This window comes from Thalia democratica, chromosome 5 (genome assembly GCF_965202585.1).
Source record: "Thalia democratica chromosome 5, ktThaDemo2.hap1.1, whole genome shotgun sequence".
Classification (NCBI taxonomy): domain Eukaryota; kingdom Metazoa; phylum Chordata; class Thaliacea; order Salpida; family Salpidae; genus Thalia; species Thalia democratica.
In genome coordinates, this window is record NC_139169.1 from 53,638,833 (window position 1) to 53,656,536 (window position 17,704).

Here is a 17,704-nt window from a genome sequence, read left to right on the forward strand (position 1 = left end):
TTTTATTTATTAAAAACTTAATATACACAAGGGTTGCCATTTTACCTGAAATCCTGGAAAAGCCTTGAATTTGGGAAATTTTGATAAGTAACTGGAATTTTGAACAAAAAAACCTGGAATTTTAACAATTTTCACATGTTAAGTAAATTTCTATTTGACTCATAAAATCCATCATATAAATAAAAAAATGTTTAATCTCATCAAACATTTTTATTTATTAAAAAACATATTTAAAATAGTCTCACAGTATCTTTTGAACGTTTTTATACTATTTAACACAGTTTCTTACATTAAACTTAACTTTAATCTGAAAATTAACCCAAAAATGTGTACTATTAATAACCTAGAAGAAATTAAAAAAACCTGGAAAAACTTTTGAAAAAACGGGTGGCAACCCTGTATACTATTAATTCAAGTGTTTTGTCTGTTTCTATTGTCTATTTTTTTTAGATAGTTTTTAGTTTGTATTATATTTTGGTTTTAATTGATAGTTATTTTTATTTTTCTAAAAACACATAGTTTTAAGACAAACAATTTTAAAAAAATGTATAACAAGTTAGTATGACTAAGTTTTTTTAAGGTTTTTCTTATAAATCCCATTTTTCTATAAAAAAAATAAAAATTAAATAAATTTATCTAATTAATAGCTAATTTTTCTTTAATAAATTTTAATAGTCATATACCCTTAATTATTTAGTTCAGAGGTCTTCACAATGTACACCCATGCAATGCATGAATACTATTTTGGGGTGAACCAAAGTTTTAGCATGCAAAAAACTATTATAGGTGTGCAAAGAATTAACTTAAGCTTTACATTTCTGCAGTTTATGAAAAAGAGCAAAACATAAATTCTTTGCTTTTTTATTTGTAGTTTTAAAGCGTACACTAGATATTCTGGTAAAGTTTTGAAATTTAAACTAGATATTATGGAGCTTATGATGAAGAGCAAAAAAACAAGTTTTTAAGCATATTTTTGTAAGTTTCTAGTTTGGAGTGTACATAATTTTTTTCAAGTTTAGTATGCACATATTTCAATTACCATGAAGAACACTTATATAGTTTTCAATGTACAGCGTTGCCACACCCAGCTACTCAGGATAATCAAAGCTTGTTTAAAATTTTTTAAACCCAGGCCAACTTAAGCTAGTTGAGAGTTTTTCAAAAAACTCAAACCAGTTTTAATAAATTTTATATGTCTCAAGTTAGTTTTTATGACTTTTATCTTGAAATTATGTTTTATTAAAGTCGTTTTTTTGGTGCATAGTTAGATAATTAAGATTGATTTTTAGTAATCTTTTTCCAGTTTTAGCCTAATTTGATTTTTTATTTCAATTTTCTGATAAGCTCAAGCCAATTCAGGCTGGCTTAATGTATTTCCGAATAATTTTTGGTCACTTAGACTTTTTTTGTGTTAAAGAGTGGCAACCCTGTTTAAAGTTTGTTTAAAATTTTAAAACTACATATTGACTTTCAAAATCTAATTAAAAAATAAATTTTAAAGTTTTAGTTTTTATCCAAACGCTTAGGTAGAGTTTATGTTTCATAGAGTTGCAATCCTGATTAAAAAAAAAGTATTTTGAAAAAGTATATAGTTATTTGCTACCTACTGTGGTATTATAAATAGTGTAGGAAAAGTTTGAAAACTACATTACAAGCAAGATATTTTTTAATCAAGTCAAGCCAGAAAAAATACTTACTTTAAAATATCTGGTCAACATATCCTGTCAACTAGACAAGCTGCCTGACCCTATTTTATAGTATATTAAAGTTTTAAATTATACAATAAGTTTTAAATAACATATCTTCATTTATTGCGACAATTATGAACAGTTAAAAGTTAACTTTGAAGTTAAAATGAAGAATAACTTTAATTGATAATTTAAAGTTGCAATAAAATTTTTAACTTAAAAATATAATATAGATTTATATCAATTGATTTGTCTAAGTTTTTTTATTCTGAATTTCTCTTTGCTTTAATTATAAAAGCTTAAAATGGAAGTTTTCAAAATTTTAAAACCAAAAAAAAAAGAATTTCAAAAAAATTTAAAAGTAAGTGGCAACCACTTAAAAGTAAATTAATAAACTATAAAATATTTGTTAAAGATACATTTTCATTGGGTAGTATATATATAATCAACTATAAAGCAATTTACCAATAATATAAAGTTTGAATAATATCTTACTTATATTTCAAGTACTAATTATTGACAATGTTAAATATATTTTTAGAAGTAGCTAAGTTAAAATTGAAATAACAAAATGATAAGATTCATTCTTATCCAGAATAGGGCAGGAAAGACAAGACTTGCCAAGTGGTACATGGAGTTTGATGATGATGAGAAGCAAAAACTGATTGAAGAAGTTCATGCAGTGGTCACTGTTAGAGATACCAAGCACACTAACTTTGTTGAGTTCAGAAACTTTAAGATTGTTTATCGCAGGTATGCTGGACTTTACTTCTGCATTTGTGTTGATGTCAATGATAACAATTTGGCTACATTGGAGGCCATTCACAATTTTGTTGAAGTTCTTAATGAGTATTTTCACAATGTGTGCGAGTTAGATCTTGTTTTTAACTTCTACAAAGTATACACTGTCGTTGATGAGATGTTTCTGGCAGGGGAAATCAGAGAAACAAGCCAGACAAAAGTAATTCACCAATTACATATGTTGCAAAACTTGGAGTAATTGGAAATCATAATTATGGTTACGGGTAAAATGTAAAACTTTTTTTTTCTGCATTTCGAACTTTTCTTCTACATTCTACTTTTAAGTTAAACAGAGCTTTTCAGTAATAAATTTGTTTTGTAACTTGAATAAATATTTTCCAAGTATTTTGAAACTATCTTCTATTAAAAAGTTTCAGAAAAATGTAAAGTTTCTTGAGTCTTAAAGTCTACAACTTAAATTATTTAAAAATTTTTGCTGCATTGTGTTCTAATATTTAACGAAATTTGCAAATTATTAAAACTATTAAAATTATATTTTTAAGTTTTGTACTTTTTGAAATAAAGATATTCTATGTTCTTTTTTATCTGAAAGAAAAGTATTTTATATGTTTTTTTAGTCTTTACTATGATTTGACTGCAATATTATGTTATCAACCTTTAGTAAAATAGTTTCAGATTTTACTTATTATGAACTTAAATTTACATAGATTTTGTCTAAACAATTTTTTAAAAGTCCAGAGTTCATTTAGAAATGTTGGGGCTAGAAAGCTTTGTTTAGAATGCAAAAAACTTAACAATAAAGTTGAAGAACTAAAATCTTTTGATGAATTTGACAAAAGTTTAATATCTTTCTCAGAAAATGTTAGTTCGACATTTTTACCTAGGAAGTCTACAAGTTTAGCTTATTTTATTAATAGCTCCAAAAGTTTACAATCCTTGCTTAATTTTGGTGTGCAATTGTACAAGATTGAAAAATCAAATCCTGAGGCTATAGACTTATTAGCAAAATTGGATTTTTCGACTGAAATTAGACCTAAATTGATTTTTTTAAACAACTTGGGCATTACCCCAAATGAGTTCGGTGAAGTTTTAACTAAAAACCCTGAAATTCTTTATTCAAACTACTCTACAGAAAAACTAAAAGAAGTGTTAGTTTTATTAATTAGGTAGATATTTTATGCACAAACTTAATTAAACAATTCAATTATTAAAAAAATAATCTTGTGGGTATGTTAAATAAGAATTACTTATATTTAAGTTTTTTTGCAGCTTTTCGATAACAAATTATTTTTTCTTAGTGTTGAATATTTCAATACAATGAGTTTCACTGAAGAACAAACTTTTTCAATAATAGTCAGATGCCCGAAGCTTTTTACTTTAAATGTTGTTGAAATTGATCAAGTACTCGGATTTTTACAAAATTTTCAAGTTAGCACCAAAAAGTTAAGGCTTCTACCTGAGGAAGTAAGAAGTCTTGTTATAAGGTATTTATTACTATAATAAAAGTTAATATTACATAAAAAACTAATTTGTAAAGTATCTATAACTGTCTATTTTTCTACTTACAAGCATGTAATTTGTAAGTTTAAGACTTATTTTAAATTCTACTAAAAACTTGTTCAGTGAAATGCATCTCAATTATGTATTTTTTGAGAATTTTATAAGCTAGCAGATCACAATGGCTGAAAGCTGAGCAGCAATTGAATATAAAAAATAAAACGAGGTGTTATACATACATGAATAGATCTGGATTTCTTGTTTTCAAAATCAGTTTTGTTTCTTTTTGCTTCAACTACTCAGAAATTATGCAAAATCGAATGCAACAAGTTTTTGCTATTATTTCAGTTCTAGAATAACTAAAAACTCTTCAAAAACTACTTAAAATTCCAGAAATACTTATTTATTACTGATCTTTTTACCGTTTTTACATATGGTATTGATAAAAAAAAGTATATTATAAAGTATTATTTGCTTTGTTAGTCAATTCAAAAGTTTTGGTAATTTTCTTTTTATTATAAAAACATGAATATTTCTCAAAATATTGCTTACAAAAAGCTTAAAAATGTTGTTTTGTTCCCTGGATTCAAAAATTTTGAAAGCGTTTGTAGGTTATTTGTAAATTTCTATTATATGTGGTTGAGCCTAAATAAAACTAAGTGAAGTTTCCAGAGGGGCTTTTAAGCTATTTTTAAACCTCATTGTTCTCCAAAGTTGCCTTTTTGAAAAAAAAGTAAATTAAAAAACATAATATTTATTAAAATAGTAAGTAATTTTTTTAATGGTATCTAAAATTTTTTTTTAATGGTATCTGAGTATTATTTGCAGATTGGTTTCAAAAATGCATAAAGTGAAACTTTTACAGGAAGACACTTTTAATGGGTTAAAATTTTTATTTGTTTATTTAATTTTTTATTTATCTTAATTTATGATTAATTTATTTTTACTATCATTTTTACCCCTAACCCTTACCCTTAATCCGTAACTTTTTTTTTCAATAATTTATTTATTTTTATAGTTTCAATTTTCTTGTTTTTTTTTACTAATTATTTTTATTAGTTATTTATTATTTTTTATTACCACTGTTACCTCTAACCCTTACCCTTGGTTGGTAACTTTTTCTTTTTAAATTGATTTGTTTATTATTATTTTTTATATTGTTTTAATTATTAATAGTTATTTTTATTTTATTTTCACTATCACTGTTACCCCTAACCCTTGTCCTCGGTTGTTAACTATGTTTTAAAATTAACTAGTTTATCTTTTTGTATATATGTATTTTTATAGTTTAGTTATTTTTTACTCTTGTGCAAAAATTTACCTTCGTGCAAAAGTTAATCCTCGTGCAAAGGTAAGGTGTCCCTTCGTGCATCTTTGACCTTTGTGCAAAAGTTACTTTTTGCATATTTGAACCGTTCCCATTTTGTGTAGTTGTTGCAAGCTTTAATTTTACTAAAATTTCAATTATTTTAGGTAATTTTTGACCAGACTTTAACAAAAGTTGGTGGCTTTTTAACTTAGATAAATTCTTAAATACTTGATTCAGGATGGATAGTATGCAGTTAACAAATTTCAGTACAGCTAAAAATACAAAATAATAGAGAAATATAGTAATATGTTAATTTGTAAATGCTTAATAAGAAATAAAAATCCTTATTCATAACAAATTAATACATAAAATTAATTGAAATTCATATGTTTTTTTGCAGTTGATTTTTACAAGTTGATTTTATTTCATAGAGTTTTATCTGAGCTATCAGACATTTTTAATCGCTTGAAAAAATTCAAAGTATTTTTTGAGATATGAGCGATCAAAGTCGGTGACCTCAATAGGTTCCTTATAGAAGGCGCAAACTAAAAATGCGAAAAAAGACCATTTCATTAAAAATCTATCTCCTCCTTCATTTTTTAAGCAATCTTCTTCAAATTTTCACAGAAAGTGTATTATTTTTATTAAATTTCAAAAAAATTGATTGCAAAAATTTTTTTAATTTTGAAAAATAAATTTTTTATTAAAAAAAACCACCTATTTTTTTTGTTTTTTCTATCTATAATTTTTATTTTTTAATGTTTTCAAAATTCCATCATTCTAAGTCCTCTAAATTTCAAGAGGAACGTTTCCTGAAAGTTGGAGGCTCTAGTTAAAAAAATGAAGGAGAATATAGGTTTTTAGTGATTTTTAAATATCCGAGAAAACTGACCTTAAAAAATTTGTGGTCCATACGTTTGTATCGAAAACTTTTTATAAAAATTACAATATCTCAAAAGTTAAATAACATTTTAAAATTCTATAAAAGCTGGCTTGTAGTTTAGTTTGTACTTTAAGCTTTCATATAAGATACAATGTTATTTTTAGTAAAAAAAAATGTCGGACCCCCTATGCCCTTAAGTATTTTAATTTTTTGTATCTGTTTAAGTTTTTAGTATGAAAAATAAAGGAAGAGCTTGAATACACCTAGTTGTTGCTATGTGCTTAAAACTTATATTATCAAAGGTTATAATTTAAAAATCACATCTACTTAATTAATTTGATATTGTTAAAAATGTTTTATATTGTTTAAGCTCATTATCTAAATTGAAAAAGGGGAAAGAAAAGTTGTTAAAGAAAATCATAAAATTAACTTTAAAGTGGTTGAATATAAAACAAGATTTATTAATTAGTTAATAGTAGGGTTAGTTTAAAATGGTTAAAAGCACACTCAGGTTAGTTTGAACTTTTGTAAAAAGCTCAGGCTAGTTTTTATGACTTTAAATATTTTTTTGAAAAATGCCTTTTTGCTAATAATTTTTTTTATAGTTTTGGTAGTTTTAGGTTTTTAAGATAGATTAACGTTTTTTTTTTGTTTTTTAATTGTTTTACTTTTTAAATTTTTAACACTCAGTCTAGTGTTTGGTCACTTAAGCTGAATTTTTAACTATTATATTATATATTATTAAATATAAAATATATATAATGATATATATTGTAAAAAGTGTAACCCTATAGTAATTAGTTAAAAAGCCTGTTTATTTCTTATAAACTATTGTAGTGTTTCAAGGAAAAACAGTTTGTGATTTTACAAAAAAATATTTTGTCACTGGGTATTGGGTCAATTTAAGGTTATTTTAAATATTTGTTAAGAAGCCATAGGGACGTAAATCGTCATTTTTCCTTAATAACTAAACTATTGGTTATATTTTACAGTTTTCTTTTTAATTCTAAATGACTTTTAAGATCTAAGCGATCAAAGTTGGAGAGCTCGATAGGTTCATATCGAAGATGCTAAATAAAGTAGGCAAAAAATAATTACTTCACTATAAATATATCTTCTTCTACAGTTTTCGAGAAAACGTATTTAAATTTGCTAATTCCAATCTCAAATAGTTTATTAAAAACTTGTACAAAACGGATTATTTAGTGTATAACTGTTTTTTCATATATAAACAAACAACTGAAAAAAATATTTTCGTTCATGGAAAGCAATTTATTTAAATCTATTAACTATTATGTGTTTTTTTCAATGTTTAAATGTACATTTAAAACCTATAAAGTTATAATTTATTTAAAAATGTAGGAGGGGAACAATTTTTGGTAGATTCGAAAAAAAAATAATTTAAAAAATCAGCTATGAGTTTATTTCTATACGTTTCTATTAAAAACTTCCTACAAAACTGATTGTATCTCATAAGTTAATTATTTTTTTAGTTCAATTAAAGTATCTTATAGTTTTAAATTTTAACTTGAAAGTAAGAGCTGATGTTGATTTTTGTAAAAAAAAAAAAGGATTCCTCCTATGGCGAGGTGTTTAATTTTAAAACTTATGGTTTATAACTATAGGATAATTTTTATTTATTATTAAAGTAATTTTTTAGATTAAAGGGCTTACTTTGCTTATAATAAACATTGTTATGTTTAAACTGATCACATATATTATAAACAGATGTCCAAACTTAATTTTGAAGTCAACAATGTCACTATATTTGAATGGTCAAGTAGTTGAAAGAATTTTTGGTTTCAGTCATTCACAAATTAAAACATTTTTAGTCGAAAATCCCAAACTTTTTATTTCAGGTATTTTCAAGTTCTTAACTCTATTCTATTTTTAATTGTAAATTATGATTTTTTTTTACAAAACTAATGTTAAGTTTTATTGTAATTTTTTTAGACTTAAGTTATATTTGATTTACTATCATGTTTATTTAAATAAACTTTTACTGATTAAAACTTTTGATGTGTTACGTTTTGAACAGCAAAGTTGCATGTGTTTAATTTTTACACAAATGTTTAATATATTATTGTCGCTTTTAATTACAGTGATAATAAAATAGTTATATAAAACAGTTTATAACTATAGTTCAGTGTATCAAACCTGAACTATTAATAAAAGTAATACTTAATCAAATTTGACCCAATTAGTAAAACATATAATTTTAGTAGTTTAAAACTACTTGTTATCCTAAATACTCAATAGTTAATGGAGACAAAGCTTTAAGTTTAACTTGTGGCTAAAACGTACTACTTAGTTTAATAATTTGAAAAATTTTATTAACAAAATAAGTTCTTGATTTGTAGATGTTTATCTTAGCTATCATAGACTTTTAACCGCTTGAAAAAGATTTAAAGTAGTTACCAGATATAAGGGATAAAATTTGATGAAAATAATTTTAGGTTCTTTATGGAAGGCACAAATTAAAAAAATAAAAATGCTATAAATATAGTCCTTCAATTTTTAGCAAAACCCTTTTACACTGTACACTTTGTCCTCTACTTATATTTTAATCATTATCTGAATTAGTTTTTATTAAATTATTATTTATTTGATTTTTTAATCAGAAGTTTTTTTGATTAAAATTTTCGACAAGGTAAACTTACAATATTTAAGTGATGAATGCTGAAAATTTGAGGTCTTTAGATTAAAACCGAATAAGTACATATATTTCAAACAAATATTAAATTTTCGTCATAATTCACAACATAATAGTTTAGGTCGATGCATATTGAAAACTTCTTACAAAACGTATATCAATCAAGAGTTAATTCAATTGTTTATATCATATAAAAATTACTTACAGTTTATACTTCAAACTTTTATATTATAGCCAATATTTGTTGAAGTTCTATTGTTTTAACTAGGAATAAGTTATAACCACAGATTATGTTAGATCTATGACTGGTTACGTTTATAAGGTTACTTGGTTGTTAGGTCTTAAATACATGGTCTCCAAGCACTTAAGCTAAACTGACTGCCTTACTCACGAGAAGCTTACAATGCTAAAATTACAAATATTGGTCTTGCTTAAAGTAAATATTCCTAATTATAAATTAAAACACACTAAGAATCAATGCAATTTACTTTATTATGAAATGATCATCATTAAATCCAAAGAAAGAAACTGTTTTAAATCACTACTTAAGTTAAAACTATGTTCAGCATTAACAATCGTAAAGTTCTAGAAAATATCAACAGTTTAGTAGACGAATTGATGCTCGCTATTTGATATTCTTGATGCTTGAAACTAGTTGCATGATATTAGATGCTCAATATTCTTGAAATCGTTGAATTTACCTTGTTGATGTGTTGATCACAGGGTTCGTGCGCGTCAGGCTAAATCAGTTTTTTTTTGAAAAAGTTGACAAACGTCAGGCTAAATCAGTTTTTTTATTAAAAGTTTGAGAATCTCAGTTTTTCTCAGTTTAAATCCTTCAAAATTTTGATAAAAAAAAATTGAGAAATATTTCTAAGATCAAATTGAGATGTGAGTTTATTTCTAAATAACATTTAGTTATTAAAGACAAAATCAGTCAGTATTTGTAAAAATAAATGCTTAAAACCTTTTGTTGAATCTCTAAAAAAAATTTAATAATTATCATTATTTTATTTTGAGTAGATTTTATACGTCATAATTATGAAAATTCATAAAAAACTACAGTTTAAACATTACAGTTTAGTTTAACAACTTAGATCTTTGTTTGAATTTGTTTACATCAGCTATGTATTTCATAGCTTAGTTGGTTGAACTGTTTTAATTTCTAATTTAAAGGCTTTATACCAAATACTTTTTAGATTAAAACTCATAGCAGTTTGTTCATATATTTTACTGTTTGTTTAAAGCTATTAGAGATATTCATAAAAATAAAACCTAGCTTTAAGATATAAGTATTAAGTCTTGTGGGTGTACAAATTTTAGGTAAAATTAATTTTTCTTTACAAGAACAAAATATTAAAGGTTTTTTTTTTCAATTTAAGTGTAAGCTTTTTAAACCTGATATGACATCAACAATCACTGTATTATTAAGAGTTTAGGATTTATAAATATCTATCAATTTTAAGTATTAGCCAAAATACTATATAATAAACATTTTTACTTATTTTAATACTCGTTTAAGCGTTTCATTTTAAACTTTAATAAAACTTGACAATGCACGTCGTTTTGTTATAAATCTTCTGGTTATAATGTTATTACTTACAGGGTTGCCACTTTACCTGGAAAAACCTGGAATTTGACAATTTAGGCAAAAAAAACTGGAATTTGGGAAATTTTGAAAAAAACCAGGAATTTTAACAATTTTCACATGTTCAGTAGTAAAATTTCGATGTTAACCCAAAAAATCTATAATACAAATAAAAAAGATTTGTCATCGTGAACTTTTTTTTTATTAAAAACATATTCAAAGTAGCTTAACAGTTTCTTTTCAATATTTTATACTATTCAACACAATTTCTTACCTTAAACTTAACTTTAGACTAAAAATAGACCCAAAAATATGTACTTTTAAAAACCTGGAAGAAATTTGAAAAACCTGGAAAAAAAATTGAAAAACGAGTGGCAACCCTGTAATTAATACTTAGTGCTTAATTAAATTGAACACTTGTGTTTAGTAATATATATTAAATTTGTACACTAGTAATAGATTGGATATAACACTTATTTTAACAATTATCACTGAATTTGTTATGTTAAGGGCATATGGGAAGGGTCAATCACCTTTTTGACAATTTAGTCTTATTTTATTGAGTTGTAACTAAGCTATGAGTTGCTTTTTGCAGATTTTTAAAGCTCAAAATATTTTTGAGATAAAGCTGGTTAAAGTCGGATACTACAATAGTACTAATCAAGACCCACCAATACCTAAAAGGACTTCTAAAGGGTATTTTTTCACTTTGAAAAGATGTCAGGCTAAATTAATCTCAGTAAAGCTAAATGAAAAAAATTTCGCGCACGAACCCTGTGGTCATGCGAGTTTAAAAACTAACGCGTATTTGAAAGACAAACGCTAATGTTTACGCATTCAACGAAATTTTACTCCTTCAAATAAAAACAAAAATGTTGTTTATTTATTTGCGAAAACGTCGTAAAAATTATAGAATCTTTATTTTTATAGCTTATTAAGTTCTTATATAAATTCTTTATGAAAGCTATAAAATAATGTATGCCTCTTGCAGAAGGTCAATTTTGCACAAAGAATCATTTTTGTACGGATGTATTATATTAAATTAAAGTTATAATTAGCATAAAACTGTAATAGAATTATTAAACTTAATAATAAAAAACCAAACTTAAATAAAAATTAGTCTAAATTTAAAATATGAATACAGTAACCTCTCGCTTATTTACGCACATTGTGTCTACAGAAAAAGTGCGTAAAGATATGAGAGATCGTAAAGAAACGAGAGGTATCAAATATACTCACTATAATGGCTGTTTTTTAATACTGCTTCTATTTAAAAGCAGAATGGGCACTTTCCCACTTTTAACTATTTGTTTACTTCATTTATAAATATGAAAACAACAGATAAAACTATACATATATAAAAAAAAAGGATTTGAATTTCCATAAAATAATGATAATACGAGTAGAAATAATTTTACTACTTTAGTAATAAGTAGAAATTATCTTTATTTATATGTGACATTTATATTCTATTCTACTTAGCAAATTCAATTTATAATTAAGTATTTCTTTACAACTATAAAATGGTGTTTATTAATACATAGGACAAGACTGCTGTGTTTTAAACTCTCATTATTTTATTATACTTTCGTTATTCAACACAGTCATGTTTATTTCAGAATTTTGATTTAATCTCTTATTGTTAACAAAATCTCAGATACTGAGGTATAACTAAATGTTTATCAATTAGTCAAGGAACATAAATTTACAAAGTGTAAAGATATAGAGAGGTGTGTTAGCATTCTAAAACATATTTAATCTAAAAATATACATTAAACCTAATTTGTGCATTATTAAAAAAAAATAAAATTTTTATTTCTGAATTTTATAGAATTCTGAAATGCGTAACTAAACGAGAGTGCGTAACGTCACGAGTGCGTAAAGATCCGAGAGGTTACTGTACAATAAATTTAAACAAAATTAGTGCAAAATTAAACACTCGTGCAAAAGTGACTCTTGATACCTAACCGCCAAAACTGTTGTGGACTATTTGAAAAACAACTTAAGCTTTTTAGTTTAGTTCTTTGTAGTCTTGAGATATTGTTTGATAACTTTTAAAAAGTAATCAGCTGGTAACTGATTTAGTATAGAAGACATCTTTGTGCTTGTCGACTGTAGTAATAATTGAAAAGTTGTACCTATTTGCTCATCCAAAAAGACAATGAAAAGGGTGGTAGTTTTTTGTTGTCTGCTTAAAAACAGAGGGTTGAAGCATTTGTAAATAAATCTTGAAATAAGAATTGAAGCGCTGTAAAAGTTTAAATAAAGAACAATAAGAATATAAAAGTTTCTACTTAACAGATTAAAAAAATAAACAAACATCACAAAAACATTGATATTATTGAAGATTTAGTATTATATTGATGCCGTTTAGGTCTCTAACTATGGCATTTCTGTTTGGTTTTTGATATCCGTTTGTTTACTGTCAAGTTATTTTGGCTTTGATCCCCAGCTTTGATAACCGATGATGTAGGTACATTGTAGCGATAACACAAAAAGCTTTAGTTTCGTTATGAAAAATTAGTTTTTAAAAGTTACGGTTTTAAAATTCTGTGTACTACCATATTTTTAATTTAATTACTAATATTTGAAAAATCATTGATATAACTAATAAGCTAGTAGTTTGTAAATAATTATGGTTAAAGTAGAATATTTGTTCGAGTTTGTTTACATTAAATGTTGATATATATACTTTATCTTAACTAACAATTAATTTACAGTATTAACTTTATAAAAAGTTCTTATGCATTAATAATTTTCTCTTAGTATACATTTTTATTTATTTTTTGAAGTTCTGATATTTTTAGACACTAAGGATCTTGAGATGAAATACTTATTTATGAAGAGATCTTTAGGTCTTGATGAAGATGAAATTATAAACAACAATAAAATATTTGAAAATAGATTGAAAGTAAGTTTTAAAAAATAAAAAGTTGTATATTAATATATTTTACAAAAATGTTAAACGTTGTGATTGGGTGCCGATGATTCAAATTCTGATAATTTAAACTCCGAAATTTATAATTATAATATATATAGTTTATTAAACGACTAAAAAAGCGCTCAAAATATTTAGCCCTAGGACCTGGTGCACAAAAAAACCTTTCAGTTATCGAGTCGCACACCACGGGTTCCTTTTAACGTCTTGTCCATGACAAATAATAAGTCTAAAATTTTGTGAAATATATCTTTTAAAAGTAGTGTTTTGTAAATTAAAAACTAAAACAACATACAACATTTATAATTTTTTTTTAATAATTCTAAGTAATTTTTTGAGATTTAACCCCTTCAAAAATAATATGAGGAGTTTAATTGTCTCTATTTCACTTATCACAAATGTAACCCCGTACTGATAATCTTAAGAAAAATGATTGATGTTATTAGTTTTTTACTAAATAGTATGAGTTTTTATACATACTTTTAGTTGCACGTATAAAAAATAGGTTTTGAATAGTTTTAAAGTAGATAATTTTTAGTTTTCTAAACATATTCTGGTAAACATTATTTAATTTGCAGACTTGTGAGTATAGACATAAATTCTTACAAAGTAAAGGTTTAGCACAATACAACAGCAAACTACCTAATTACATATTCCCGGCTAAATTTTTTTGCTGTACTGATGAACAGTTTGTTGAATTCTTGAAATGTGGTATTGTTGATTATGAAAATTTTTTAAAGACTTTATAATAAAACTACTTAAATTACATTTTTTAGGATAAATTTGTGGTGTTATAATTTTTTCTTTGTAATATTTTTGCTTATCTTTTAGATGACTTCGTATTTTTTTTTGGTGTTAGATAATTAAATTAGGATATTTAATGAAAATAATGTTTGAAAATAAAATTTCTTGATCTATATAAAAAAACTTGGTAATACCCAAGTTTAATATAGATGTAAGTATAAAGTTCAGGTAACAATTTAGTATTTAGTTTCGTTTTTTTAGAGTATATTTTGCTGTGATTATTAAATTTATTTCAAAATTCTGACTACAAATTAAAAAAAAGTTTCTTTAACAATATAATTAAATAGTTTCCGGTATTGCTTAGATTTACTTGACTAATATGTACATTAAAAAGAAAACAGTAAGAAATAATTTAACAAACGTTTATCTTTCTAATAGTTATTTATATAAAAATTTAATTTTAAAGTATTATTCTTCAATTATTTTGTTGAAGCCGTTTAAACTTTAAAACTAAGTTTTATTTAGAAAGTTTAAAGCTGCGTTGTATAAAATAAACTTTTGTAAAGAAATACTTGTTTTTTTCTTGTTTATTATGTTATTAACTTTATATAACTTATTTTATGCTTAGTACTAGTAGTTTATACTTGAAACTTGTTTAAAAATTAAATTTAAGTTAAATTTACAGAGTTAAGAAAAATATCTATAAATAAAATAACATATTCTTTTTACGAATGCAGCTTTTTCGTTTGCATACCTTGTTAATGGGAACCGGTCAGAAAAGCACGGAGTGAAACTTTAGCACAAAGTCTTACTTCAGCACATAGTGACACTTCAGAACATATTTACACTTTAGTTCAGAGTGACACTTAAACACGAAAGTGATTTTGCACGACTCTTTCTTATATAAAATGTTTACTATTATGTTTAAAAATAAAAAAACGAACTATGCAACATGTAAACTAAAAGTTAACAAGCTTTAAATGTGTTTAAACCAGGGGCGTGTCTAGAATTTTTTCAAAAGGGGGTTCACAATTTTTTTTGTTCTTAATTTCCCGCTTAAGTACGCATTTCTTAGGTATGCACTGCCAGTTAAGTACGCAATATTTAGCCGAAAAACTCTGTGTTTAAAATGCTTTTTTCTGCTTAGAAATAAATAAAGTATAAGTAGTAATGGGAAAATATTATATATTTTTATTTATTATACTGTATTTAATTTAGATATATTAAAACTAAAAGAGCCGGAAAAAAATATATTTATAATAAAAACATTTTTTCAAGTAATTTAATCTATAAAAATTTAAATTTCACTAAAAAAATGGGTAATTGCCTAGGATGATGTCGCACCGATATCAGGCAAAAGTTATATTAAATTCAATATTGTAAATTTTTTTAAGTAATCTCTTTTACCATAGTTATAGGCTAAAAAGTTAAATTTTATAAATACATAAATAGAAGTTATTTATCATAAACCAATAAAACTTAAATATTTAATTGCTTTTATTTCAAAATAAAGCAAATGATACAATAACTTATATACATTACTATACTGTAAAATAAAATAAGTTAATTATTTTATTTAAAAAACAATTGAATTTAATTCTAACTATGTATTTATATAGCTTGTTTAAAACAAAGTATAATTTTAGAACAATCATACAAGGCTTAAAATATTGGTTTTAAGCCTAAAATTATGGTTTAAAAATATATTAAACACAATATAATTTCAGCTTGATATTGGTGCGACATCATCCTAGGTAATTACCAAAAATGTTTAGACTTTTAAAACTAAATTAAAAAATCTTAAAACTATAACTAAATGTTTGCCTGATGGTGCAGGAATTCTAATAATAATTTTGAAATCTCTCTAAATTAAGAACTTTAAAAAATCAAGAATTAACGTTGTGGCCAACAGATATACAAAAATAAAACAACTTAAATAAAAAAATACTAAAATACCATTAAATGATACAAGAATAAATTGAACTTTTCAAGGTTTAAACCCAGTTGGTTGACACTTAAACAACAAATATAAATTTTAAAGTACAAAAGCTTCACACAACATTATTATATACAACCAAATAAGTAAAATAAAATTTAAGTTATTATATTGGACATTTTTTAAGTTAAATTGTACTTACTAGTTCAAAAACAATACTGTATCAAGAGTTATTTACACTAATGACTAAGTAACAACTTAAAGTTGGAATTAAGAGTATCTTAGTAAAAGTTTCCTAGAAAGAAAATGCTACTTTAAAACTTTTACCTATTATGACATCACAATTGAAATTTTATTCAAAATCTATTTCAGCAGGGAAAAAAAGAGCATTTTTTGTTAAGGAAACTTTTTAATCTTTTAGTGTTATACATTCAACATTCATTATTCAAAGTTTATTTAATAACCAAGACAAAGTCAATAAAAAACGTTTTTAGTGATATTTTAAAATTCTTTTTTTTTCATGGGGTTCCTAGGAAACAGGAAACCAGTCAAAACACGCCCCTGGTTTAAACTAAAACTTTGTGCTTCAGTTGTACTATTAGTAATTTTAAAACAAACCTTAACTTTTTACTAGTAAAATTAAATTTACACAAAAAAAAATTTACTTAATGTTTTAACAAATTGTAAGTAAATAATTGGTAATGTTTAATTATATAAATTAAAATTCTACTAAACTTAAGAACATTAAATTAAGTATTCAATAGAATTATATGTTTCTGTTTTAAAAAAACTAAGTTTCGGTCAAATACCTCGTCAGTGCAAAAATGAATCTAAAAAGACGTGGAATAATAAATACTTAATGATTCCATGACTGTCACATATCTTTTTTAGATTTATTTAAGCACTGACGAGGTCTTTGACCGAAACTTAGTTTGTAAAATAAATTCTTGAAAGAATAAATTCATTAGGTATTCAAAAGTTCAATTGCCATTTTTTTACCAGCTTCTTGCTATATAGTACTTATTTTTATTATTAAGTATACATGGTTCCCATTATCTTATAAATCTCTATAAGAAATTGAAAATACGTGAAAATCCCTTTTAACCGCTTTTTTTTTTTGCTAGGTGGTTGAAATTTGAAAGCAAAAACAGCAACACTTTGTGGTGAAAGACACGTAAATACATTTAACATTTTTTTTTCAAAACCTTAGCAATCTAAGATTAAAACTGTATTTATATCGTTCTACCTAGAGGATAAAAATCTCTTATTAACATTGAAAATGATTTATCTAATATTTGCGTTTTTAACTAAATTTAGAGCTCAAAAACTCTCGAGCTTACGTAAACTTCTTTTAAAGAATTAATGAAGTGATTTCTCCTAGTATAAATGGTAATTTACTTAATTAGGCTGCCGAGTCATTAAAGACAATTTCTGTTAACTTAAAGCTTCCTATAATAACAAAATTGTGGAATTTTTGGATATATATTTTTTATTAACGGAACTTTAAATAAAAAAAACTTTCTCTACTTTTCATAACAAAGTCTGCTTAAGCATACTATTTTGAATTTCGTTTAGGTGAAAACTTTAAATTTTTAACTTTTTTTATACAGCCTATTTCTAAGTAATTAACCATAGAGCTGAATTTTTACTAAAACTAGTTTTATAATTTTATCTCACAACCGTTTAGTCTTAAAAACACACGAGTC

The 17,704-nt window shown here is 24.5% G+C and overlaps 2 protein-coding genes across 3 annotated transcripts; both read left to right on the plus strand.

Annotated features, from left to right (window-relative positions):
* Positions 1 to 2,233: 2,233 nt before the first annotated feature.
* LOC145837176 (AP-2 complex subunit sigma) lies at positions 2,234 to 3,119 on the plus strand. Its single transcript, XM_082944944.1, has one exon. It carries the CDS (start codon positions 2,260 to 2,262, stop codon positions 2,686 to 2,688), a length of 429 nt encoding a protein of 142 aa, XP_082801070.1. The 5' UTR covers positions 2,234 to 2,259; the 3' UTR covers positions 2,689 to 3,119.
* On the plus strand, positions 3,119 to 14,411 carry LOC145837175 (transcription termination factor 3, mitochondrial-like). 2 transcript variants are annotated; one of them, XM_082944941.1, is made up of 6 exons: positions 3,119 to 3,598; positions 3,749 to 3,934; positions 4,776 to 4,829; positions 7,868 to 7,998; positions 13,188 to 13,291; positions 13,897 to 14,411. In XM_082944941.1, the coding sequence occupies exons 1-6, from the start codon at positions 3,138 to 3,140 to the stop codon at positions 14,065 to 14,067; spliced, it is 1,107 nt and encodes a 368-aa protein (XP_082801067.1). In that variant the 5' UTR covers positions 3,119 to 3,137; the 3' UTR covers positions 14,068 to 14,411. The 2 variants fall into 2 exon arrangements, with proteins under 2 accessions (XP_082801067.1, XP_082801068.1); XM_082944942.1 differs by lacking the exon at positions 4,776 to 4,829.
* Positions 14,412 to 17,704: the final 3,293 nt, after the last annotated feature.